Here is a 25,103-nt window from a genome sequence, read left to right on the forward strand (position 1 = left end):
CGTTTTCCAGTTCATTGAACTCATTCATAAACACAAACTGTGGATCTTGTCAAACTATCATATTTGGTTTTTAATGGTTTTTTAAACCTTTTCTGTTCTGTTAATGTTTTTTCAAAGACAATTTTATCTCCCAGAACACCCCTTTCTTGTTTAACGTTTGGTTTCAGCCTTGAAAATGGAAGCCAGGACTCACTGTTTAGCAGAGGACTGATACATTTAATGTCCTTGCATAATAATCAAGTAACCAGCTGGAGAAGAAATAACTAGTTTTCAAAAATAAATCAGCTTTTATTTATAACCGATATTCGCAATTAAATGATAGTCCGAGATTACACATTACAGCATTCTTTATATGATGCAACACATCAGAATTTGGCTAAAACAATCTCCCGCATGAAGTCCTTCGGAGCTGCAAGCAGAGATGGACAGACAAAAATGAGGTCATTTCAATCATAGATAGAATTTACGAAACTATATATTATACACTAAAGGTTTTCTATTCATTAAACGAGCTTTGAGGAAGAATGACTCTGTGATGGGCTTTATATCTGCGGTGGATAAAAGAATTGTACAAGATCATTAAGGATTGAAGTTGGCAACTTCAGTTAATTAGGATTGCAGGGCTTTGGTTGATAGACAAGTTCTTGCCATTTCAATAATTCAAGTTTGTGAGTAAAACATATCGACTAGAGTATAAATCCGGCTCAATTCCAAGTTTGCATGACAGTTGAAGGATGGTATAGAAGGTGTGAAGTTCTTCAATTGCTAGCAAGTTTATCCGGCCTCAGCGCAGTAGCCTGTAGGCCTTTGGAAGGAATATATAGGAGATAAAATGGAGAAATACAAGGGATGATTACGAAAGCGATAGAAAGGAGAAGTAGGTGAGATACCTTCTCTGCCGGTGAAGAGTTTGAACTGTCCGATGGCCTGTCTGAGGAACATCTCAACTCCACTCACTGTAATTGCTCCAGCAGCATCAGCATCTTTTAATAGTCTGGTTTTTCTTGGTGTGTAAACAGCATCGAACACCAGCTGGTAGTTCCCCAAGGTTTCCTTAAACAAACAAATATAAGGTTTTAATAATGAAAACCAACACGAAATTCTGTTCCTGTTATGAAGTGGAGAGAGTATGAAGCGGAGAGAACCTCGGCCGCGGGAATTCGATCTGTACTCGGATGCATTCCTATCGGTGTTGCATTTGCAAGGATTGCCCCATTCTCAGGCTGGAAATTTGCTAGACTTTCAAAATGTTGAGCTTCACCAGAAACAGCTCGAGCAAGACTCTTTGCTCTCTCTTTTTGGAAAAACATGAGAAAGAGATGAAGAACGTTTTAGGTGCTCTTGAATTTCTTATGTTACCAGTTCATAAGGAACTAATCAAGGAAAAAAGAAGAAAATGACAGTGGATCTACCGAGATCGATGTCGAAAATAATCAAACGGGCTCCTCTACTCTTAGCTCCAACTGCAATTGCTCTTCCAGCACCTCCGGCACCAACTACCACAAACTGTTTCCCAGCCAACGGAGAATTTAAGGATCTGCCATTGACGTATTTCTGACCTGTGATATTCACATGAACAGTGCGTATACATCACTAACCAGATCTGATAAGCTATAACCAAGTATTTACAGTCACTTTCAAAACGTATACAACCTTCTAAAGATACAGAGATGATGAAGTAATGTCAGTACCTCTCAAAGCATCCTCAATTGCAGTTATTGAACCCTCACAGTCTGTATTATAACCTATCAGTTTCCCATCACAGGGCCTCCTTATGATGGTATTAACAGCTCCTATACACTGACAGGCACAAAAATGTTGATTACATTGCAATATATCAGAGCTATAATCAAGAACTGTAACATCAAGTATAATTAATTATAACTGATCACTGTTGTCATCAAGATGAAAAAAATTACAAGATGGTCCTAAACATCAAGCTTCTGTGAAGATGGAAAACAAAAATACCTGTGAAATTACAAAACATCTAAAATGGAAGATTAAATCACCTTAGCCAGTGGATGGACTTCCTCACAAAACTGCACGACAGCTTCCTTGTATGGAAACCCAACACTACAGTTCAGAAAATGAGCGAAATGAGAAACTAAAATAGGAAAGACGATGATCTCAACTAAAAGATTAAACCATTCGGAGGATAATAAGATTTGAACTCGTAATTAATTTTAATTCAAAAATCTTTAAAAAGATTTTATATATCTTATTACGAAGCCAAATGTAACATACAAATAGACGGCACTTCACAATTTCTAGCAATCCTCCTTCCAATTTTATGCAAAATGAATATTGAACCGAGAAAAAACAAGTTCTTCACATGTGTTGTCAAATTAAGCAAAGTTTTATATTAAAATATTGATGCCTTATTAACTTCAAAATGGGCTACAAAATTGCATGTACCGTACCTATAACCAGCGAAGTCAGGGCTTGCGTAGACATCAAAGAACTTCTTGAGATCATCGACAAACATGGGGACATAGATCCCATTAAAATTCACATGTCTCAAGGTAGGATTATGCAACATAGGGCCTTTGCTGTGGCCAACTGGTTTTGAAACAAGACCGAAAACTTTAGTATCTGAATTGATGCAGTCAACCTTGTAGGCTTCTCTAAGGCTGTCTAATGTAGGTAAACCAGGAATTGAATTTCCTTCCATGGATCCATAGACCAAAGCACCACCGAATTTGGGGCACAATAGCTGGCTTATGAGGCCTCTCTCCCCCACCGAGTATGCAACTGCTGGCACCTGCAGGTTACAGAAAAAGCTGAAATTGTATCACGCGAGAAAGTCTGATTCAAAGAAGAACCTTATGTTATGAACATTTTCACTCTCATTTCTAATCTCCACGAACTTTATTTTCTTTTTTGGATTCTCTTTGCCAACCCGATCTCGAATTACAACTTGTTCTTTCCCAAGAAATTTGATCTCTGTGTGCATGTATACATGTCAAACATGCTTTAATTTGATTCATAATCTACAGAGTGATACCACATCTAACTAGTTTATTTTCATCCACTCTGATCTTTTGCCATTTCTATACACCTTCAAGGCATAAAGTTCTTAGCATGATGTCTCATACCTCGCAATGCGAAAGCATATGAAAAATCCTTTCCATTTCTGTAATATCATCTGCATCAGAAACAACTTTGATGATATCTGCTTCAGTAGCTTGCATGGTTGCAACAAGATGGCCGAGACTTTCTTTCGAGGGGGTTGCACCATTCAAGTAAGATGATACGATGAATTTCCCACCATTCTGATGCTTGTTTCTCAGTTCCTCTATCAGCTCAGAGGCAACCTGGATGATGACATGGATGCAAGTCAAATACGAGCCAGAGCTTCACAGAATGTTAACTGTGATGATCAACACTGTCATATTGCTACTTGTGCAAGTTACAGGCATAAACAGTCAACACAAATCACAAATTTCTACTTTTCTTATAGAACTTCACACGTTTTGCATTTTCTACCCAATTCAATCCCGAAAAAGAACTTCATAAACTACCTTGAGCTCCAAATCAATGTAATCAGCTCCCAGATCATTTGCCAAACGAAGTGCTTCCAACCTTCTGTGCTCATCCCCTTCGTACTGCCCCCCTTCCCACTTTGGCCTGGTACAATTATGCTATAATTAACATAAAAGAAATTGAAAGTTTATTTATTTATTTATTAAAGCCTGCATCTAGTGCCATATACACGTATCATCCATAAATTCCAAAGTTACAAGACCTGTTTAGGATTTTAACCTGTACGAAAGCTCAAGCTCAAGCTCGTGTCGTGAGTTAATTAGGTTAATCCATGAGTTGATTAGGTTAATCTATGAGTTGACAGGTGAATTTATTTATTAAAAAAAACAATTAAAAAAATATAATATAAAATTATTTGATCATTAAATTAACTTGTCTAGCCTGCCAGACCAGTTTTATAACTATGCTAAATTCATTTTCTAACTTGATGTTTTTTTTTTGTAAAATCAGTCCATATAAAATCTAGTTTGGGAACATAATTAGAAACAAACACCTCCTCACCATATACAATAATTATGATCCTTTCTTTAAACAACACAAGTATATTTCTTATATCTATATATCCGATTTGGCTGATTTTTTTTTAAAAATATTTTAAAACAAAATCGTTTTAATTTTTAAAATATTTTTATTGAACTAGATTAATCCGTACCATCCATAACCTTAACCTTGCGCCAGATCAACCCGTGTGGAGTTTAATTAACAATGCTTCTATGCCCTCGATTATATCCGTGATGAATCTAATGGTTAGCCAATTTCCTTTCATTTTCTTCTGTTAAACTTCCAGCTTTTTTTTTTTTTCCTTTTTTTTCTTTTTTTCAAAATGACAAAAAAAGAAAAAGAAAGTGAAGGAATCTAAGATTGTCGCGACGCTAACCCACCAGGCACAAACACCCAGCGTATGAGCTCCGCTAGCGAGCCTTGCATATGGGTCTCATTATAATGTGGGCTCCATTATCAACAACAACGAGATTTACATGAGCCATTATTTTTTAAAGTTTTTTTTAAATATTAAAATAATATATATTTTTTATTTTTTTTATTAACATATCAATAAAAAAAAATTTAAATTCTTGGCAAACATGCAACGAGTCAAGTTGCCAAACATGATGCAGCACTTAAAGGTTGTTTTTGTTTGTGCAGCCGGTTGTGTGTTTTTAAAATTTTGAATTTTTTTTTTTAAAATTAATTTTTTTTTATGATTTTGGATTATATGAATATGATAATGTTAAAAATAAAATTTTAAAAATAATAATAATAAAATATTATTTTAATATATTTTTAAACCAAAAAATACTTTAAAAAATAATAAAAACTACAATATACATGCAAAGTCTTGGTCTTAGAATAAAGGAAGACAGGAAAGTTAAAAAGAGAGAGTTAAATTACATTTTTTGCCATTATCAAATGTTCCACTCCTATCTGAATAATATAAAATTTGAAAGTTATCCATATAGTTTTTAAGAGTTTCAATACTATCCTCCCCTGCTTATGAACTAATTAAAAGCTAATATCTTCACACTTTATTTTATTTTTTCTTACTTTTGACCCATCTATACTCAAAAACCAAATTTTAAAAAACAGGCTATTTAGTGATTAGGAGTAACATTGGACCTTTTTGAAATCTAGAAGGATAAGATTATAAGATTTTAAAACATAAGGGCTGAAATAGAACATTCATGAATCTACAGGGATACAATTTGAAGTTCACCTAAAAACGTGGGAAGAGGAGAAAGGTTTGAGGAGACTGGGGACCTACTCCTCCTACGCAAGATCCTTGCGCCTTGCCCACATAAAATCAATTCATTTAATGGTTGAGAATTTGTTATTATTTTTTAAAATATTTTTTATTTTAAAAAATATTTTAATAATATTTTTTTATTTTTAAAAAATTATTTTTAAAATTAATACATTAAAATAATTTAAAAATATTAAAAATATATTAATTTAAAAAATAAAAAAATTCAAAATTTTTTTAAAAATGCTTTCCAAATATACTACCAAATACCCTCTAAAACTTTTCATGGGAGACGTATTCCATTCAGAGCCGTCTCCTTCTCTTCGATCACTACTAATTTTTCTCTTTGAACCCTAGTAATTCAAAAATTGACCATATGGGATCGCGACTAATCTAAAGGAAAAAAGAAAAAAGAAGTTACCTGTAGACAATGATCACCGGCAATGGCTTGTTTCTGATGATGGTTTCCAGGTCTTGGCTAGGCTGGAACTCGTTAATGCAGTCCAACCTGACCTCCACAACATCAGCACCTTGTGCCTTTGCACTATGCATGTCGATCACCATTTGCTCAACAGATTCAGCCATTAATGGAGCACAAACCATTACAGAATTTGTCAGGACTCCAACACTCCCCATCAGGCCAAAAAGATGAAGAAACCAGTGATTTTTGAGACGGAAAAGTGCAGTGACTCGCAAAGGATTGCTGCGTGTTTGCAGGGTATGATATAGAAGGCAAGATCGACGCTTTCTTGGACTCTAAGTTTAAGAAAAACTAAACAAAATAGAAAAAAAGAATGAAAGGAGATCAAAATGAAGAGAATATAAAAGAGACCCAGCAATCCAAATGGAACAAGCTCATGCCAATCAATGCTTTGTTTTTCTCCAGAGGGATTAGGGTGTTTATATATATAGCCAAGAAAATAGCAGATAAGGTTTGGTGAGTTTTGCCACGGCCTCCAGTTGAAGCAAGTTCTAGGAAAATAAAATAAAAATCCGACACTGAAGCTGTTTCTTGCATTTTCCCTGCATTGATTTATTCAAGTGTATTTATTTTTTAAAAGCGTGATTACAACAAAATTAATTGTAAGAAATAATTAACCACAATTTTTATTTTATTTTTTAATTTTCAGAATCATGGTTTTAGCTCGAGAGAGAACTATATATTATCTATTCTACAGACAGTTTTAAAATAAAAATAATAAAAGACATATCTATTATTATTATTATTATTATTATTATTATTATTATCGTCTGTGATTTTTCTGTCTTGAACGTTAGAAAAAAAGTTGACCGATGGAGTTGTTGAGTTTTTTTTTTTTTATTCTCCAATCATGATTTTTGGGTCTTTCTTAGATTAGGTTTAATGGTGAGAGAGTTTGGTTAGGTGACTTTTGAGCTTAGTTTGAGTGTGTCGTCAATAAAAGTCCAAGGAATACGTTAGTCGTATGCCATTTTGCTTCTTGCTAGCCACCAACAAATCTTGCCTCCATGTAAGCCTGCCTGGTTACGTTTTTTTTTTCTTTCAAAAAAACAAAAAAAGGTTAGGTTTGGTTATTAGTGGGTTCGTGGTAGGTGAGGGAGGGAGGGAGGGATGGATGGATGCTGACATTACTCACTCGTAATGTCTTATATAGCACTTCAATTTAATTAACAATTCTGTTCTCCATCTCTTATCAAGTTGTTATTGGATTCTATCTTCTGAATTTTAGCTTTATTTATATAGAAAATGATTTTTTTAAAATCTATTTATAGTATTAAATTGTGATATAATAAAAAAATTTAGATAATTATTTTTTATTTTGTCTTTTATTTCTTGGTTTCTCTGTTGTGGTAGATCAGCATTAGATTTTATTTTTATTTTTATGTATTCTCTTTCTCTGTTCTCTAAGTTAGTTCTTTTCTTTTTTAGACTTGTCCCTATATATTGCTTTCCTTTTTTCAATATATAAGAATAATTTGTTTGTATTTTGTCTAGGATATGGATATAAGAACACTATTATATATTATTATCTTCAAAGACCATGTCCTTTTCTCAATCTTTTAGTTCTTATTTACGCTGCCTTGCTTCCCAAAAAGAAGATAGAATCTTATAGATTCAAGAATTGTTATGATTTTGCTTCAAAGGATGTGGTTTTTTATAACTACTATAATTGAGTAATATTGAATGCTAAAAAAATCCAAAAAATATATGAACTATCATACCATAATTTTAAACTAGAACAACTCAGTATTTGTAAGCATTTTTAAAAGAATTATTTGCCGTATTTTATTAACATTTAGTAAGAGTATAAAATAGCTAATTAATTGAGAGTTTATTAGTATGTTGTAGACCTAATTAAGATAAAAAATAAAATAAAATAAAATAGATTGAGGATCCAATCGAGACTGTACTTAAAGGCTGGGGACATCTATGAAGTTTTCTATTCACGAAGGACAGGGAGGAGGTGTTTCCACGTCACGCTTAGTTTGAGTATACGACTTACGTGCATAATTTTTTATTTAAAGATGAATCTAGTCCACCATCTAATATTATTGAATTTCCCATTTGATTATGATTTTAATTATTTTACTTTATAATTATCAGAATAAAATCTCATCCCATAATTATAATTGCGATATTAAATGTGAAGATACTTAAAATATATCTAAATATAATTTATTAACTTAATTAATGACTCGAATAATTAAATTCAGTGAGTTATGAGAAATTCATTGGTTGGTCAATAATTCTAAATAATGAATTAACTTCATTTAATAATTTTTGTATGTATTTGTGGGGGGATGAACCGTGGCAGGGAGATTTAGGTTGCTGAAATATCAATTCAGCAGGGCAGTGGACCGTTCAGTCTCGTGCTTTGAAGTTTAATATGGTGGCATCGTTTTCATGGTGGTTAAAATGTCAGCAGCTTCGTACTAGATTGTTTTTTATCTTGTTAATTCATAAGTTAATTTTGTATTGCTCACCTTGTTAATCTCTATTTTTTTATTCTATTATTATTATTATTATTATTATTATTATTAGAAGTTTGAATTTAAGAGACTAAAGTAATTGACATTATTGTTAAAAAACTATCTTAACCTAAAAATTTAAATTAGTTGATGTGATTTCAAGATATAATTATATTATTTTCTAACACATCCTCTCAATGAAAATCATTTAGGCTTAAAACTTGTACATATTTACTATCTTATGTTTTATTTTATAGAATGAAGATGATGAAATTTAAACTTATAATTGTTTAGTTAATAAGGCTTCGATACAATGTTAACAAACTATATCAACTAAAAAATTTAAGTTATTTGACAAGGTTTAATATATAATTCATATTATTTTTTAATATTTTAAAAAAATTACACCTTTTATTTACTAAATGATAATGCCAAAAAACATATATATAATAAAACTAGTTGGGGAGACAACCGATCCCATGTTTTGTTTGTTTCTCTTCTCTCTCTTTTTTTTTTTTCCCTTTAACATGTACCTTTTCTTTCTCTTTCTCTTATATACATCATCTTTCTCTCTCATATTAGTTTGTTTGTTTGAGAATGTGGTTGCGGTTATTTTTTAAAATTTTTTTTTTTATAAAAATGTATCAAAATAATAATTTTTTTTTAAAAAAATTATTTTTGACATTAACATATCAAAATGATCTAAGAACATCAAAAAATATTAATATAAAATAAAAAAATAAAAAAATTTAAATTATTTTTAAAATATTTTTAAAACGTAAAAACAAATAAAGTTGAGTCATGAACACTTTTTTTCTCCTCTTCTCCCGGTCTCTCTCTTGCTCATACTAGAAGGCATGCACTTCAATCTATTTGCTCTCAAAATATCTTTGTCAAGCACTCACAATTTTTTTTTTTTTTTTTTTTTTCATGTAGAGCTTATACTATTTTTCTATCCTTTATTATTTATGGTTCACACTTCTTTACATCCCTTTCTATACATCACATTACTATTCTTCACAATCCAACTTCTTCTTTACATCCCAATCTATAAATCACATCAAGTAACTGCAACACTATTCTTCACAATCCTAAAAATAAGCTTTTATAATTAAGGTTTATAAATACTTTAATTATGAGATAAACATTCAAGTAGCTAGAAACAAATACAAGTTATTTCAGACTAACTCAAGCTACTCAACGCAAGAGCTTCGCACAAACAGAAGCTCATCCAAGAACTTCATACAAATTAGTAGACAAAACATACATTTTCTCTTATATTCTCTTACCATTTTCTCTTTACTATACATTATTTCCTCTCTTATAATTATTGGCTTAAACATTAAAGGTTTCTTGTTTCTATATGGGGCTTGTTTTGCAAAAAACACCAGGCCTAGAAAGAAAAGTCCGTAATCACCATAGTCTACAACGCAATTTCGAAAAGCTTATTTCTATTTGAAGTTCTCATGAATTAATCACTACAAAAATCTAGAATATTTTCCAATGACATAAAAAGATGAAAAAAAAAGAAAGGAAAGAAAAAGGAAATCAATGCATGTGATTTCATGATATTGAATTAAATGAATTCACAATTTTCACGCTGTTTAAACTTTATTGAGTAAAATTGAATATTTATTTATTTATTTAAAAGCAAAAGAGATTCACCCCATAGAGAGATCTCTAGCATTGGAATTAGAGAAAAAAGGAGAACGGGTGAAAAACCAAAATGATTTCAATATTTCGAGCATGAGGATCGATTCTTGAATCCATATCTTTATTTATTTCATGTATTTCCTTCTTGAAAATGGGATCAATGCTTCTATTTTAGTACACAGCTTGCTGTTTGAGACAGGATGAGAAGTTCTGTGTAGGACCATGCTGCATCACTAATCACTTGCTGCTTGTCTTTCTAACAAGACTTCTTCCTCCTCCTTAATCCATAACCAGTCACACTTTCTCGACAACTTCAAAATTCATGGAGATAAATTACTAATCACAGCAAGATTTTCTCTGGTTTTTAAAATACAGGTTGCTATTTATGTCAGGTATGCGTTGCTCAAAAACTCCTAGTCATCATTCATGGCTTTATTGTTAATTTCTCCTAAAAATTAACATGAAAAGGGTGGTTTTTTTGGGCTTTTCCTCCTCTGTTCTTCCTTCTTGTTCACGTTCAGGATTCTTTGCTCAACATTTCGCTTTTTCTCGCTGACAGTCGATGGTTTTGTTATTGGTTTAGATCTTCGGTTTTTTTAAAAAATTGATTACATAAAACAATTAGTTGTCTGATCCTCTATGTGTGAAAGCAGATAGCTCTTGATGTGAAAAAAATGATTTTGATGTAACTCAAAGGCTTTTAGAAGCTCAAGATCTATACTTTATCAGCCCAGAATCCATAATCCAAGTGACTTGGTTTTTTCAATGTCCCAAAGAAAAGCACTTATCATGTGTTTGTCGATTCACTCAGCTGTTATCTCATATTCTTACTCATAATCTTTTTTTTTTTTTTTTGGTATATTAACAGGATGAAGAAGCTGAGACCAAGCTATATGGATTGTAATTTTATACTGTGATAATAATTATTTTTTAAAATATTTTTATTTAAAAACATATTAAAATAATATATATATATATATTTTTTAAATTTATTTTCAACCTAGCATATCAAAACAATATAAAAATATATATAAAAAATTAATTTAAAATAAAATTATTTTTTAAATTAAAAAAAAAACAATTTTAAAATACAAAAACATACATAAAAGCCGTCAAATTTGACATTCTGACAACCTCTTTAGTTTGAAAACAATCTGCCAATCTAGTTGGCTACGAATAGAATTTTAGTTTAGTCACATTTAATAGCAAAATCCTTCTTGTCAGTGATAAAACCCTATATTTCATTGAGAACTCACAAACAAAAATGCTGAAAAGCTAAAAAGAAAAAAGAAAAAAAATCTGTGAAATTGCCTTTAAATGTGGTTCAAGCTTCTAGCAGAGAGGTAAATCTCCGAGCTGGGAACAGATATACTGCCTCTTTCAACATCTGAAGGGTTTAGTTGGACAGTTGGTATTGCTGACTCTCCATGGTAAGCTGGTTAAGCACCTCCGTAATTCCTTCATTTCAAAATTCCCAATTCCCCAAGCTTGATCATTTCCTCCATGAACTCCATTTTCTTCCATATCTCACTTCTTGGATATACTGCCTCTCACATCTCTTTGACGGGAAGATGACCAGCGCAGCAAGAATAGCGGTTCTTGGATAAGGAAATCTATAATTATTCTCTAGATCAAAACAGACCAAAATACTTCAACTGGTGGAGCCTGACTTCTACATAGAACTGAAATTTCAATGCTGCAGATGTTACGACTCAGCAGGTTGATGGTTGCATTACTGACAGTACAATTGCTGTGCTCAAACATGAAAAAGTGTCTCAAAGTATTCATAAGCATGAAACTTTAAATAACCACTGTAAGGATTAGTTTCCTGCAGCAAATCACAGAGCATTTTTGATCTCCTGTCATAAAGATTATAGGACATTGCTCTACCATCCACAGCAAACACAATCGTCGACTCATCTTCCTTTTCAGCCCGGATAAGGCTCAAAACTGACAACGGGCATCGATTGGCTGACACTCTTCTCATAGAATGAAGATCCAGATGATACTTTATAAACCATCCTGAATAATCCTCTTTCAGCTCCCAAATATCAAATTCTAAGACTAAACGGCTGATGCCAACGCCCATATGCAAATGGCCTCGAGAACCACCAAAGTACGTAATGTCTAGTTTACCTCTCGGAGGCATTGGCAGAATATTCACGCTCTCACTAGAAACATCAAAATATTGCGAGTTCTCTTCAAGACTGCACCAGTGAATAGCATCATTGCAAAAAACCCACTCATGAATCTTCAAAGGAGGAGGATTTACGAAAGGAATTTGATTTAAACCCCAGGACCCAGTCTCCGACGAATACACATCAATTTGATATTCACCAGAAACAACTTGGTAGAAACAAACAACCTTATAGTTGAATGATTTTAATGGATCAAAAGCCAAACAAAGAAGAGGAGGATGAGGAAACTTGTCAAATTTGTGAACAGGGTGAGAAATCCTCTTGAAATGATTGGTGGTGGGATTGCAAATAAAAAACCAGTACCCCAAATCAGTTGAGTCTAAACAAGTGGAAGAGCAGAGAAGCAACCCATTACAGGACTGATCAATACAGAATCCAGGAATATTTAGATGGTCCAAGAAGGGCATAGTGATTGGCATAGGCTCATTTTTTAAAGGGACAATCAGCTGAGGGCTGGAAGCCAAGTAGTTGAGCAGGAAGAGAGCAGAGGGTGCTGTTGGTGGTTGGTGGTGAGTATGAGAGGCACAGAATTTAGGGTCTGAAATTAAAGAAATCCATTGCTTTGACACGCACTTGAACTTAAGGAGTGGTTTTACCGGTACACGGAGCAAGATTTCAGTAACGAGGTCTAGGTTGTTCCCTATTACTTCTGCTGATGAAGAAGGCACATAGCAAGATCGTTTTAACTTGCCGTCTCTCATCATGATGGATTGATGGCTAAATCCAGATAACAAAACTAATTGATTGATGGGTTTTGATCTTCAAAGAAAGTCAAGGCTTCTACACAATCTATAGCATCATAATCAGCATTAAAATTTACTGACAGCTACAGAAATGGGAAATCAAACAAATTATACTTAGCCGCTTAAGCTTCCATGAGCAGTGAAGACTTGAAGCCCTTGGAAGAATGGCGTGCTCTGCTGCTTTTCGCTGTCGTGTTGCTGTTCTCTTTGGTCGTGGACCCAAACAAGGAGTCCTCTATTGTGTCTTGTGTCTTTTCTACACCTACCCATCTCCAGTCAGTGCTTGTCGTTTTGTCATGTTTCAGCACTGTAACAAGGAGGAGGAGAAGCATGATGGGCTAGAAGCCCATATCTCAGAACAGATCTCGGCCTCATATGGCCCACTTACAATAAATTTAGTAGCAGTGGACTTGCACTAGCCTGCTTTGAAAAATAAGCCCCGGACACTGGTGATAATAGCCCAATATACAAGAACCCTTAGCCATTTCCTCCTCCTGTGGTCCTAGTCCGAAGATCCGGTTTAGAAATTAATCTGAAAAAAGGTTGGAAAATCGGATTATTTTGTGGGTTTGAAATTATACTACAGGTGATTTTCGAAATATATATATATTTTTAAATAATAATTTTTCATATTTTTTCTTTATTTTTAGATCAAAACTATAGCAAAAACATATTTTTCAAATTAAAAATACTTTTAAAATAATTGAGATTTTCGTAGTGAGTTTTGCCTACACAAATTATATAGAGTTGGATTAATTATTTTGTTTTTTTTATTGAATATTAAAATTATTAATTTGATCCTAGAATAAAAAAAATATAATGCCTATTAGATTATTTGATAATTTAGATGAACTAGGTTTGATTTTTTTTTAAAATCTTTTGTTCATTGTTAATTTTTTGTTATTATTTTTTTTATTCATATTATTTAAATTATTAATTATACCAATGACTCAAGTCTATATTTAAATTATTAATTTGATCTCAGGTTTGATTATTGATTTTTTATTTATTTATATTTTTAAAAAAAATCTTTTGTTCATAATTATCAGCATCAAAAGACACCACTGATGTCAGTTCATCATTGTACCAGTGAATAACACCATTACAAAAAAACCCCATGCAAAATCAGATTTGGCAGTGGCTGCTCAGTTGGTCATCATGGCTACACAATCCAGGACTCGGTCTCTGATTAATGTATATTTATCTGATTTCTAGTTCTCGTTTTTATAGAGTCACCAAAAAGGACCTTGTAATGAGGCCATTTTAAAGGATCAAAGGCCAAACCCAAGAAACAGATGATGACAGCCACCAAGTTTCTTGACAAGCCACTGAGTTTCAAAGTATTCATGTTCATTTTTTTAAAAAATATTTGTTTCTGTAAAATCTATACATAACACTTATACATGGCTTCTCGATGAGAATTTTAACATGGTGTATTATAACTGTAGTTTAAAAAAAGCTAATTCAGACGAATCGAGGAAAACTTGCAAATTTATCGAATGATCCGATATTGAAACTGCATGTTAAAACATGGTTGGAACAGGGGTTCCAAAGAACACAATACAACAACTAATTAAGGTACAATTTTTAGAACCAGCTAATTGCTGCAATACAAATCATGTCAATGATGATCAGTCCTCAACATATGATCAACGACTTTGGAAAGCTTGAATACAATATTTGCAAGAAGAAATAATGATACATGTCCAAATAATATATGAGCAAAGAAAGTTAGGCGTTTCTCATCTCAGGCATGGTTGCTCTCTTGTTGCTGCTGTGGATATTGATCACCAATCCCTTGACTTGTTTGGTCGTGGATGTTGATCTTGCTCCCATCGGCACTTAGTGATCCCTGAGTATTCTTATTGGCACCGTCAACTTGTCCTTAACGATCCAAGAAAATTAAACGAGTTGTAACTCAACTGATATAATCAATTAATGTCATAGAGAGATATTAATTTGATTCAAACTCTTTTTATTAAAAAAAAAATACTTGTAATACTGTCAAAGTATACCACATTATAGATAATATTCTGCTTGCTAACCTGCAGTTATTGCAGCAATGGCTGCTGTTTTTCTCTTGTGGTGCACTATAAACCCCACAATAGCCCAGAAAATGCAGAAAACTGGAATGACGGTTCCAAGTATAATGGGAAGCTTGTTTCTCCTTTTGCTTCTAGTAATTGGATGACAGGGTATGTTGTTGGCATCTATCCATTCTAAAACATTTTCATCCACGTAAAATCTGGATCCTTCACAATCAACTTCAACTAGAAATTCCAAGCATACAATCTGAAATGGTTAGACATAAACTCGAAGTGGGGGTCTCTAGAAACATAAAAGAAAGGAAAAAGGTAAGATCTTGGCGCTCAAAGCTTACTGCTTTTGCTGCTAATTGAAGGAGTTGAGGTGCTGCTAGTAATTGGCTGACAGGAAATGCCGTTGGCATACATCCATTGCATCAATACTTCATTGTTGTAATCGGATGCTTGACAGTAAACGGTAACTAGAAATTTTAGGCAAAGAATTAATTTGAAATAGTTAGACGCAAGATCTTAGAAAGTGGGCATCGATCTACGTATTGAAACAGAAAAAAACGAAATAAATAAATAAAATATCACCTTGTGCATCTACATTTGTCGAGAAAACGAAGAAAGCCAGGACGAGGAACACCAGGCAACTAGCCATTATCGACACTAACAGAGGTAGCACAAAGAAATGGCTCTGCCTTCTGTATTATATACTGGTTGCAGGCAGTGCTTGCGGGGCTCGGAGATTAATAATTTTATGTAGTCTTTACTATTTACGAATTTGAGAAATTATTACTTATCGGTAAAAAGTTTATTAGGGTTGCATTTGGTTAATATTTTAATATAGAATAAAATAAATGATATTATGTTTAGTTGAAAAAATAAAAATAAAATTTAAAATAAATGTTCTCGTGTCGGTCTTGACATGAATTCTTTTTATTATTTATATCTTTTCTATTTCAAAATTCCTACAATGTATCCACCATCCTTTGTGATATATTATATTATATCAATTGATATAATTTAATTATGTATATATAAACAATCTCAACTATGTATTTCTCCTATTATTATATCCATATATGTGAACAATAAAACTCTATGTGAATTCATCATCCAAATGCAATGTATAATTATTTCATTTTCTCTAGAATTAATACTTATCCTATATTTTTTAAGAAATAAATATTTTTTTGCAATGTTTGACTTTTCTGCCCTCTTGATATTTGTTAATTTCCTTGAATCTTTACAGCTAAAAGTGGGGAATTAATTGATAGACATGCACTATAACAAGGAAGTCAAGGAGTTGACAATGAATATATAGGAGATTAGGCAAATTATTTATGTAAATTATAACTTAGTGCTTGTAGTTTAATTAAAATAATTGATTGACTTTTATAGTTTTAGAAACTGTATATTTAATCCATACGTTTTAAAAGTTTCATGTTCTTTTTTTAGTTTATTTTCTTTCTTTCTTGAAAATAAAATAAATAAAATAGGATTAGATAAGATGGAAAATTTTTGACAGCAAAAGGTCTTTTATGAAAAAAATTAAAAAATTACTAAATGCGGATGGTAAAAATTTATCAAAGTTCTATTTAATTATTTCTACACTACAAGGACTAATTAATTAGTTTAAAACTACAAGGGCTAAGTAAAAATGATTGATACATTCCTTTATTTGTTAGGTAGCCATAATATAGGCGTATGAAGAGTATACAATATCAAAGTAAATGGTGACATCACAATCCAAAAAAAAAAAAATTCATAATAATGACATGGTCAAAAGAAAAGAAGTCAACACTGCATGGTTATAAAGTAAAAACAAGTTGATAATTGAATCACGGCTAAATGATTAGATTCATCATTAGATAAAAAATCCCTATTCAATATCGATTTGGTAAATATTCGTGTATCTATATTTTCCTTTTCAATCCTTTCATTGCAATTTAACTAAATTGGAAATGACATTGTAATAGAGAAATAGGACAAGTAATGATAATATTATTACCTGGTTTAACTTGTTTTTTAAAATATTTTTAATTATTTTACTTGAAAAAATATTAAATAATTATTTTTAAATTTTTTTTATGATTTTAATATATTAATGTCAAAAATAAAAAAAAATTCTGAAAAAAAAATCATTTTAATACACTTTAAATTAAAAAATATTTTTATAAAAACATCTTACATCATATTATCAAACACACACTAGCTATAAGAGTGAAAGAAAAGTAAATAATAATGACTTAGAGTTTAAAAGATTATATTTAATTAATTAAAATTAAAAATACACCAAGATAATAATAAAATGATTTATTTTTTAAAGATCGATGAAATGTTGGGTTGAAATAGTGGGGTTTTTCCCCATTGAATTTCTAGAGAAAACAAGGTTTATGCTAAAAAAACAAATAATTAAGATTCATATATAATTATATATAGTACTCTTCGACATCACCCCTTCATATAATACAATGTAACAATATACACTGATGGATATGAACTAAATTGAGGCTTCCTTGTAAAATGGAGGTCAACTTGGAAATTTGTAGAATGAGAAATTTTGAAACTCTTATCTAAAAAATGGCTTGTGAAGAAATTAAATAACTATACAAATATAGTACATTTTTATTTACCAACAATTGCTGTATAAAAATGTAATGCCACTGTCAGCTTTCGAAGGAGACATGGTATTTTACTTTAGGAAACTTGGATACTATATTTTCATGGAGAATGATATGCCCAAAGAATATTTGAGGAAGAATGTTAAATGTTTTTCTCTATCATTTATGGTTGCTTTTGATGTTTGTGCATCCAATTAATTATCATTCCTTGCCGTTGTTGTTAAGATCCTAATGAGGAGTCATGTGCCTTGCTCCTAAAACCATTAATTAAACTTTAATGAGCTTCGTTTTATCTTCAAGGTTGTCGCTATTTCACTATATGAAACATCTTTATTATCTAAAGTATTTGCAATGCATCATTGAGGTTTTAATGAGTCAGTGTTGTTCTTTATATCCTTTTTATACTAGTAGTCCTTTTTATAATGTCATTTCCTATTACAACTTTAGCATTTCATAGTCTTTTTATTTCTTGATTTGGACCATTCTTGGCTTTGACTCCCACTAAAGCTATGCCCTGTTGATCTTTCTCTTGATATCAATAATACCTCTGCTTAGTGTGAATTGTTAATTTGTTTTCTTTGTTCTTGCGCCTATTTTCTTCTTTCAAAATAGTAGTTGCAACATCGTTGGAGACTAGATAGTCTATGAGGATGTTATTATCCAGGTTTATAATGGGATGATCATATAAATCGGGAAGACTTTGAAGTAAAAGCTTTGGGCATTCATTTTCCTTTATTTGCTTACCCAACACAATGAGTTATGAAAATAAAGTTCTTATAGTATTGATATGCTTAGTCACTATTGTGGTTTCTATTATTCGTAAGGTGTAAAGTCTTCTTTTTTAAAAAATATTATTATGCATAGACTTAAACTCATATAACTTTGTTAGAGTATCCAAATCTTCCTTATAGTTTTTTCTCCACTACACTTGATAATACATTATCATCTAATGCTAAATGTGTGTTAGCAATAACATTGCCATCCATCTCAATCCATTTAGCATTATCAGTGATCTCCGATGGTCTTTCTCTAATTGTTGCTAGATAATTGTCTTTCCTTAAAACCGTCTTCATTCTTATTTTTCATAATGAGAAATTATTTCTCTTGAACCTTTCAATTTCGTATTTTGCTGCTATTTTATTTATTATAATATGTTCAACTATCATTATTTATTAGTAGGAGACCAATTGAGAATCTCTCTACTAATAGAAACAACTATACTTTCTCACAAATACCTCATAAATTTATGGGATTTCTTTCCCTCACTTTACTTCTATGTCTCTCTTGTCTTTTATCTCCTATGTATTACATAAAAGACTTGAGATGTAGGTTGAGGTAGGGGTAATCATTCTCGGTTTGGTTTTTTTAAAAAAAACAACTAAACCGATTAAAAAAAAAAACCAAAACTGGTTCAAACTGGTTTGACTTGGTTTTGGCTTGATTTTTTTAGTTTGGCTTGGGTTTTTTTGGTTTTAGGCTTATAAAATCGAAACCGAACTGATCGGTTTTTTTAAAATTCTAATTGGTTTTTTTTTACGGTTCGGTTATTTGAATTATTTTTTTTTTTTCAGTTTTTTCGGTTTAATTAATTTTTCAGTTTCTTTGCTTGCCCTTATGCTGGGGATCCAAGCCTTCCTCTCAATTTTCTAAGTTAGGCACCAAATATATTTATGATAGAAGCATTTAATGACTTTTATTTAAGTTAATAGATGCAGCTGCAAGTACTGCTCTATGATTGTTTGGTTATGTTGGCCTATTGACAGCATTAGATTGTCCTGAAGAACCCAAGAAAAAAGCCTTAAAATGTAATATAAATTTAAATTAGAAACCAAATTGAGAATTTTTAATTGAAAAATACTCTTCCTTTTGTTTTCAAGTCAAAGAGTTAATTAATTATGATTAATTTTCAGCATATATATGATGTTTTTTTTAGATGACATGTGTAATAATAATTTTTTATATATAAAAACACAGCAAACCAAATTAATATAGTAGAAAAACATAAATAACAAGAATAAATAATAGGTGCAAATAATAGATCAAGTTCCAAATTCTACGACAATTCCACTTCCCCTCAATTTTTATGCCTTTAGTGAGCTTAATATTTTGCATAATTGCAATGACCTTTTTTCATGTTTAAAAAAGATCTTTTTAGATATGATGAGGGAAAATTTCATATATATATCGATCATATTTGTATTATTAACTTAAGTCTAAGTCTTGACAAAACATATATATATATATATATATATATATATATATATATATATATATATATATATGTTTTGTCAAGACTTAGACTTAAGTTAATAATACAAATATGATCGATTTGGGATACCTTATGAGTTCATGATCAGTTAAATCTTTAAATTAATGATATAAAGAGCCATTTTCAAGCTTTTAACTTATATATATGGCCCCCTGAATTTTGATATATTTCATACAAAGAGGTCAGGTCTATGATTTGATTTCTCTTGAGATAGCTAAGATTATCATTAGTAGAAATTAAGGGCTTAAAAAATGCCAACTAATGACGTGCTCTGAGGACGCGGATTTTCCTGGAACCTCGTCGTTTTTGCGTTGTTGACATTGACTTCACTGCCCACTGGCTTATATATTTCCTCGAATCTTACAGGGAAAACTGGAAATTGCTGCCATGTTCAACAAGGAAGTCGACGAGTTGACATTATACATACAATAATACCTTTGATGGATGAAGGAAGAGGACACGCACATTCTCTCTCTCTATGTATATAGAAACGAGGGCTTCAAAGTTTAAAGGCTTAAATTATTAGAAAACAAATACGTTGATCAAGCCCTAGTCACTGCATAAATATGACTAGAAATTGATTTTTTTTAAAAAAAAAAAAAAAGCTTCATTGAAGAACACTATTACATACACACTCATATTTTTATTTTGTAATACATTATACATGCAAAATCATTATTTCAAAACACAATAAATGTTCTTGAAGTAATGTCCTTCGGACATTTCTTGGCATCACCCACCTGATGATGCCCCTAGGTTCCTAATATCTGACCTTCTACTCTGGGAAACAATGGACAATACATCGACCGGGGAATTTAATATGCCGGAAGTTTTGAGGAGAGAGTTGATTGTTTTCCGGCTGGTTGCTTTTTCATTGCTGTGGAATCGATTGATCACCATTCTCTGACGTTGTTTGGTCTTGGATGTTGACCCTGATCTCATTTATCACAGCTTCACCAACTTGACCCATCATCGTGTTGGCAACACTAGGCCCGTTGGCACCTCCAGTTTTTCCTTAACGACCCAAGAAAAGAAGAAATTAAACAAGTGTTACGAAAATTAAAATAAATTTGTTCAGGTTATATCATATTATAAATTGTTTTCTGCTTGCTAACCTGCTGTGATTGCGGCTATGGCTGCTGTTCTTCTCTTGTGATGCACTAAAAATCCCACAATCGCCCAGAAAAATACGAAGATCGGAATTGTGGTTCCGAGTATCACTGGAAGCTTATTACTCTTTTTTCTGCCTCCTGATGGAGTTGATGTAATGATAGTGCCATCAGTACTAGTTGGCTGACAGGATTTGCCGGAGACACACAAGTCTGGATTGCCTGATGCCCTGTAATTTCCCAGCACATTATGCACGTGAGTTAATCATCGAAGTAGAAACTACATCCTGAAAATTAACGAGGCATAAGCGATTAATTTCAGTAAATTAAACTGCCGTTGCATAGGTACTTACACAAATTTCAACTTCTTATTGCTTGATATTGATTGAGGTATTGGTCCACTGAAGGAATTATCTGCCAAATTCCTAGATTGAAGAAAAAAGGGAAAAAAGGTTGTGTTATTTTGTCGAAAATGCAAAACCCTTTCGAAATTTGCTTGTCAAGGGCACGCTGTATCCCCAGGACAGAGTATTCTGTAAGCACTTCTGTCTCAGGGAAAGCATGCCAGGAGTTCTGACGAGAGCATTTATAAGAACTAAGAGCTTATGTGGGAAAATCTTACAGATCTTTGAGGTTAGGTAAGGCGCCAAGAAAATCCTGAATCGGTCCAGTTATGCTGTTATTGTGCAAATCGCTGAAATCCAATAGGAAAACAAAAGGCTAGCAATGTGTTAGAAACCAAGAAAATATCTGAAATTAGTCAACTCATTTACAGTTTACTTAATGATTGATATTTCACTTACATTGTCACAAGGGCATCCATGGAACTAAAATCTGGAAGTGGCCCTGAAAGATCCAAGCTACTAAGGTCCCTGAAAGACCCAAAAACATCAGGAACACAAGTAAGTTTCAGCTGAACAAAGAAAATATTTAAGAGGAAGTTTAATATTTCCTGATGAGAGCAGGAAAAGATGATTTACAATGCTGTTACGCGAGGGATGTCATCGTTGCTACAACTAATCCTTTCCCATGTGTATGGAGAAGGGAGACATGGATCGCCAGACCAGTATTCTTGTAATACACTAAATGTGTTTTGGAGTTCACCTAAACCTTCCACTGGCAAATTAAACATTGAAGTTATCTGTCAGTGTATTTTTGCAGAAATTCAAGTATTAATTGTATGCTAATTATCAAGTGAGCTTAGCTATAGAGTGTAAAAAAGAATATGCATACCATCTTTACTATTGGTTCCATCTGTCAGGCGATCACTAACGTAAAAGACTTCCATGGCATTGATAAGTGGAGGAAGTGTAGAATCAGTGGTGGAAACCAAAGAAATTGAGGTGTTTGCCGAAGCAGTGAAGTTAGCAGACATTTCCTTCGCTGCTCCATAAGGTGGGATTATGGGCTCTGATGATTTCATGTTATCGATGTAAGCGATGAAGGATCTTTTCTGAGTGGTATCCAGCTCGGTCACTTCAGAGAAATACAAGTTCATGTAGACTGAAACATCTTGATCCGGAAAACCAGGGTTCAAAGTGATAGAACCAGACGTGTTAGAGGTTGTAATAGCGTTCTGCAGGACTTCTGGTGGAGGATTATCCGGTGCATTAGCAACATCGATGAGTATTGCGCCGCTTGCAACCGAAACTAGCTCGCTACTAACTCTTGCTGGAACCCAAATACGATCATAGCCATCATCCGGGAACCTGAGAAATTATCCACAACCTGTAAACACTTTTATAAAAAAAAAACAGTAATAGTACTGATAAAGATTGTCAGTGATTGACCATACCTTACAGTTGTATTAGCACCAAAAGCAACCCTTGACCTTAAAAACAGTGCATAATTCGGATCGACATCGCCATACATTTTAGAATCCAAGTTCCTAACCTCAAGTGCTGATATAAATGGGAACTGGTTAGGCTGTGTTTGGGCAAGACAGATGCTTGTTGTATCGCTCTTGACAACATACATTACTTCATAATATACAAGTTGATCAAGTGAGGTCTTGACAGTGGCCCAGTGGTTTCCATCAAAAAGCAGATCAAAAGATGGAGGAGATGATCTTTTGTCATAATTCCCATAGAAGAAACTTGCTCGAACAAGAACTAGACTGCCCTTATCGGCTGTGATAGAGTAACAATTCTTCTTTAGAGTGGTGAACACCCTTAGAGTGCTCATTACATGCGATGCTGTATTTCTGGGTTGCACCGCTTCAGACTGGCTGTTTTTGAAGAGGTCATCGTCTCCTATCCACACTATAGAATTCTCGTCCGCGTAAGAATCTAATGCTCCACAATCAATGCTAACTGGAAAAGCATACATTTTGAAATATACAGTTAGGAGTTTTTTTGAAAATTACAAGTGGGTTTACCTTGAAATAGAAAGACAGAAAAAAAAAAAAGAGGAAAAGAATCTCACCATCTGCATTTCCTGAAAAAGAGAGGAGAGCTAGGAAGAGTAACAACACAAGACAACCAGCCATGATCAGCACTGAGAGGGGATAGACACAAGGCAAGAAGAGGCCTAGGTTATGTCAAAATATATATGGACATCACTTGATATTGAATTTAAACTAGGGGGTCTGATTATAATTTATTTTTTTAATTAATTTCTATAATGTATACTTTTTAGTTTTGTCCTCGGGCAATGCCAAGTGGTCTGGTCTTCATCCCGTGTACGCTGTTCACGGCCGTATCAATTCAGACTGAAAGTGGTTCGCGGCGGCCTATGATTTATGACTTTATTAGCTAAGGTTGTCCTCTTTATATATTTCCATGAACCCTTACTTCCGCATTGACTTGTAAAGTTCATAGTGATCTCACTGCTCAAGATTCAATTTTTTTTTTTTTTTAAAGACGCAGTACATTGGATGATCCAGTTAACTTATCATCATTTCGTTTTCTTGATGGACATTAATAATTTCTTCTTGTCATCATTTCGTTTTGGAAGTTGACATTGACTTGGCTGCTCCTTGTACCCAAGGTCTCCGAATTTTACAGGGCCCCAATGGGAGCCATGGGCGACAAGTCAATAATTAGATACGCGCTTTGAAAGTTGAATCTGGACACGGTATTTGGGAAGGAGAAAATGGGAGGCAAAAAAGAAGAAGAGGAAAACGAGTTTTAGGAATGTCCAAAAGAAAATAAAAATTAGGGGGAAATGGGTTTTCCTCATAGCTTGCTGCCTTGTTATGGTGAGTTGAAAACCATAGTTCTTGGTGGTTCATTTGCTTACCTGAGTGTAGAGTTAAGTGATTTCAGTACATATTCTTATTGCAGTAGAGTCGTGCTTTCTAAAAAAAGAAAAAAATATTTTATTTATATATTTAGATTGTTTTAATATGTTAATATTAAAAATAAATTTTTTAAAATAAAAAATATATATTATTTTAATATATTTTCAAGTAAAAAACACTTTAAAAAATATTATTTTTGAATTTATTTTTGGTTGAGTTTTCATTAACTATATTTTAGCTCCCAGCAATTTTATTTTTTATTTTTTATAAAATTAAAATAATTTAGGATTGTTGACTTTCAAATTCAAATCATGAGTTTTCTTTATATTTTAATTCTTAGTTTTTTCCTTATCGCTATACATACACTGCATCAAACACCCTCTCCAACCACCAATTTTGTATCGTTAAAATATAACTTGTATATTAAATAGTTAAAAAATTTTTATCCCATATTATAAATTATTTATAGGAGGTTGTGTTGTATCTTATAATATAAGAATCAATAAATTTGGATGTTGAGGTTGTGTTGTATCTTATAATATAAAAATCAATAAATTTAGATGGTGAAGGAAAGATTTAAAGGGAAATCCTAAATTAAAATATATATTGTGATATATATGATAACATTTGGCATTATATAACATAAATTATTTTTATTATTATTTTTGAAATTAATTAATCTAATAATTATGCATGACACCTCTTGCCAAGTTGTTTAAATAATTTAAATAAAAAATTGTTTTTTAAACTCTATAAATATACTAGTTTAAAGAGTTGTGCCTTAAATTTTACAGATATATTAATCTAAAAAAAATATTACTTTTTTATAAATATCAATTTAATGTTAACATAAATTAATTAGACACAATCTTTTTATCTTTTTAATTTTTCTCTACTAACTCTTTGTTTATATTTATTAGAAACAAAGTAGAATTTTTTAATAAACTTATAAAAGTTATATATAAGTTTACAATTTTATTATATCTTAAAAATAGATTACTTTAAC

General features: G+C 32.1%; 4 protein-coding genes across 4 annotated transcripts; all 4 read right to left on the bottom strand.

Moving 5' to 3' along the window:
• Positions 1-267: 267 nt before the first annotated feature.
• Positions 268-6,198, bottom strand: LOC118051420 (bifunctional 3-dehydroquinate dehydratase/shikimate dehydrogenase, chloroplastic). Its single transcript, XM_035062064.2, has 10 exons — positions 5,703-6,198; positions 3,522-3,627; positions 3,096-3,314; positions 2,421-2,761; positions 2,010-2,073; positions 1,692-1,800; positions 1,413-1,559; positions 1,146-1,294; positions 891-1,053; positions 268-409 (listed from the first exon to the last, which is right to left on the bottom strand). The coding sequence occupies exons 1-10, from the start codon at positions 5,915-5,917 to the stop codon at positions 366-368; spliced, it is 1,557 nt and encodes a 518-aa protein (XP_034917955.1). The 5' UTR covers positions 5,918-6,198; the 3' UTR covers positions 268-365.
• A 4,909-nt stretch (positions 6,199-11,107) lies between these two features.
• On the bottom strand, positions 11,108-13,086 carry LOC118051419 (F-box protein At5g07610-like). Its single transcript, XM_035062062.2, has one exon. The coding sequence runs from the start codon at positions 12,783-12,785 to the stop codon at positions 11,640-11,642; it is 1,146 nt and encodes a 381-aa protein (XP_034917953.1). The 5' UTR covers positions 12,786-13,086; the 3' UTR covers positions 11,108-11,639.
• Positions 13,087-14,423: 1,337 nt separating this feature from the next.
• On the bottom strand, positions 14,424-15,559 carry LOC140955574 (uncharacterized). The gene is made up of 4 exons (XM_073409119.1): positions 15,446-15,559; positions 15,205-15,330; positions 14,870-15,094; positions 14,424-14,708 (listed from the first exon to the last, which is right to left on the bottom strand). The coding sequence occupies exons 1-4, from the start codon at positions 15,510-15,512 to the stop codon at positions 14,572-14,574; spliced, it is 555 nt and encodes a 184-aa protein (XP_073265220.1). The 5' UTR covers positions 15,513-15,559; the 3' UTR covers positions 14,424-14,571.
• A 4,782-nt stretch (positions 15,560-20,341) lies between these two features.
• Positions 20,342-23,519, bottom strand: LOC118051418 (uncharacterized protein At1g24485). The gene is made up of 9 exons (XM_035062061.2): positions 23,281-23,519; positions 22,652-23,168; positions 22,090-22,565; positions 21,837-21,972; positions 21,660-21,728; positions 21,479-21,550; positions 21,210-21,281; positions 20,863-21,086; positions 20,342-20,761 (listed from the first exon to the last, which is right to left on the bottom strand). Exons 1-9 carry the CDS (start codon positions 23,342-23,344, stop codon positions 20,619-20,621), a joined length of 1,773 nt encoding a protein of 590 aa, XP_034917952.1. The 5' UTR covers positions 23,345-23,519; the 3' UTR covers positions 20,342-20,618.
• Between the last annotated feature and the right edge of the window lie 1,584 nt (positions 23,520-25,103).

The sequence above is a fragment of the Populus alba genome, chromosome 5 (genome assembly GCF_005239225.2).
Source record: "Populus alba chromosome 5, ASM523922v2, whole genome shotgun sequence".
In the NCBI taxonomy this organism is placed as follows: domain Eukaryota; kingdom Viridiplantae; phylum Streptophyta; class Magnoliopsida; order Malpighiales; family Salicaceae; genus Populus; species Populus alba.

What these genes read in the sequence shown, in the direction of transcription:
- LOC118051420 (XM_035062064.2), bottom strand. Translation starts at nt 5,917, where the DNA reads ATGGGGAGTGTTGGAGTCCTGACAAATTCTGTAATGGTTTGTGCTCCA. An exon ending in ATCGAATTCCCGCGGCCGAG is followed by an intron (nt 1,054 to 1,145) that starts GTTCTCTCCGCT and finishes TGTTTGTTTAAG; the next exon opens with GAAACCTTGGGGAACTACCA. An exon ending in ACTCTTCACCGGCAGAGAAG is followed by an intron (nt 410 to 890) that starts GTATCTCACCTA and finishes CTCTGCTTGCAG; the next exon opens with CTCCGAAGGACTTCATGCGG.
- LOC118051419 (XM_035062062.2), bottom strand. Translation starts at nt 12,785, where the DNA reads ATGATGAGAGACGGCAAGTTAAAACGATCTTGCTATGTGCCTTCTTCA.
- LOC140955574 (XM_073409119.1), bottom strand. Translation starts at nt 15,512, where the DNA reads ATGGCTAGTTGCCTGGTGTTCCTCGTCCTGGCTTTCTTCGTTTTCTCG. An exon ending in GACAAATGTAGATGCACAAG is followed by an intron (nt 15,331 to 15,445) that starts GTGATATTTTAT and finishes TAAAATTTCTAG; the next exon opens with TTACCGTTTACTGTCAAGCA. An exon ending in TTCAATTAGCAGCAAAAGCA is followed by an intron (nt 15,095 to 15,204) that starts GTAAGCTTTGAG and finishes TGGAATTTCTAG; the next exon opens with TTGAAGTTGATTGTGAAGGA.
- LOC118051418 (XM_035062061.2), bottom strand. Translation starts at nt 23,344, where the DNA reads ATGGCTGGTTGTCTTGTGTTGTTACTCTTCCTAGCTCTCCTCTCTTTT. An exon ending in GGTGCTAATACAACTGTAAG is followed by an intron (nt 22,566 to 22,651) that starts GTATGGTCAATC and finishes ATAATTTCTCAG; the next exon opens with GTTCCCGGATGATGGCTATG. An exon ending in TTACCTAACCTCAAAGATCT is followed by an intron (nt 21,282 to 21,478) that starts GTAAGATTTTCC and finishes TCTTCAATCTAG; the next exon opens with GAATTTGGCAGATAATTCCT.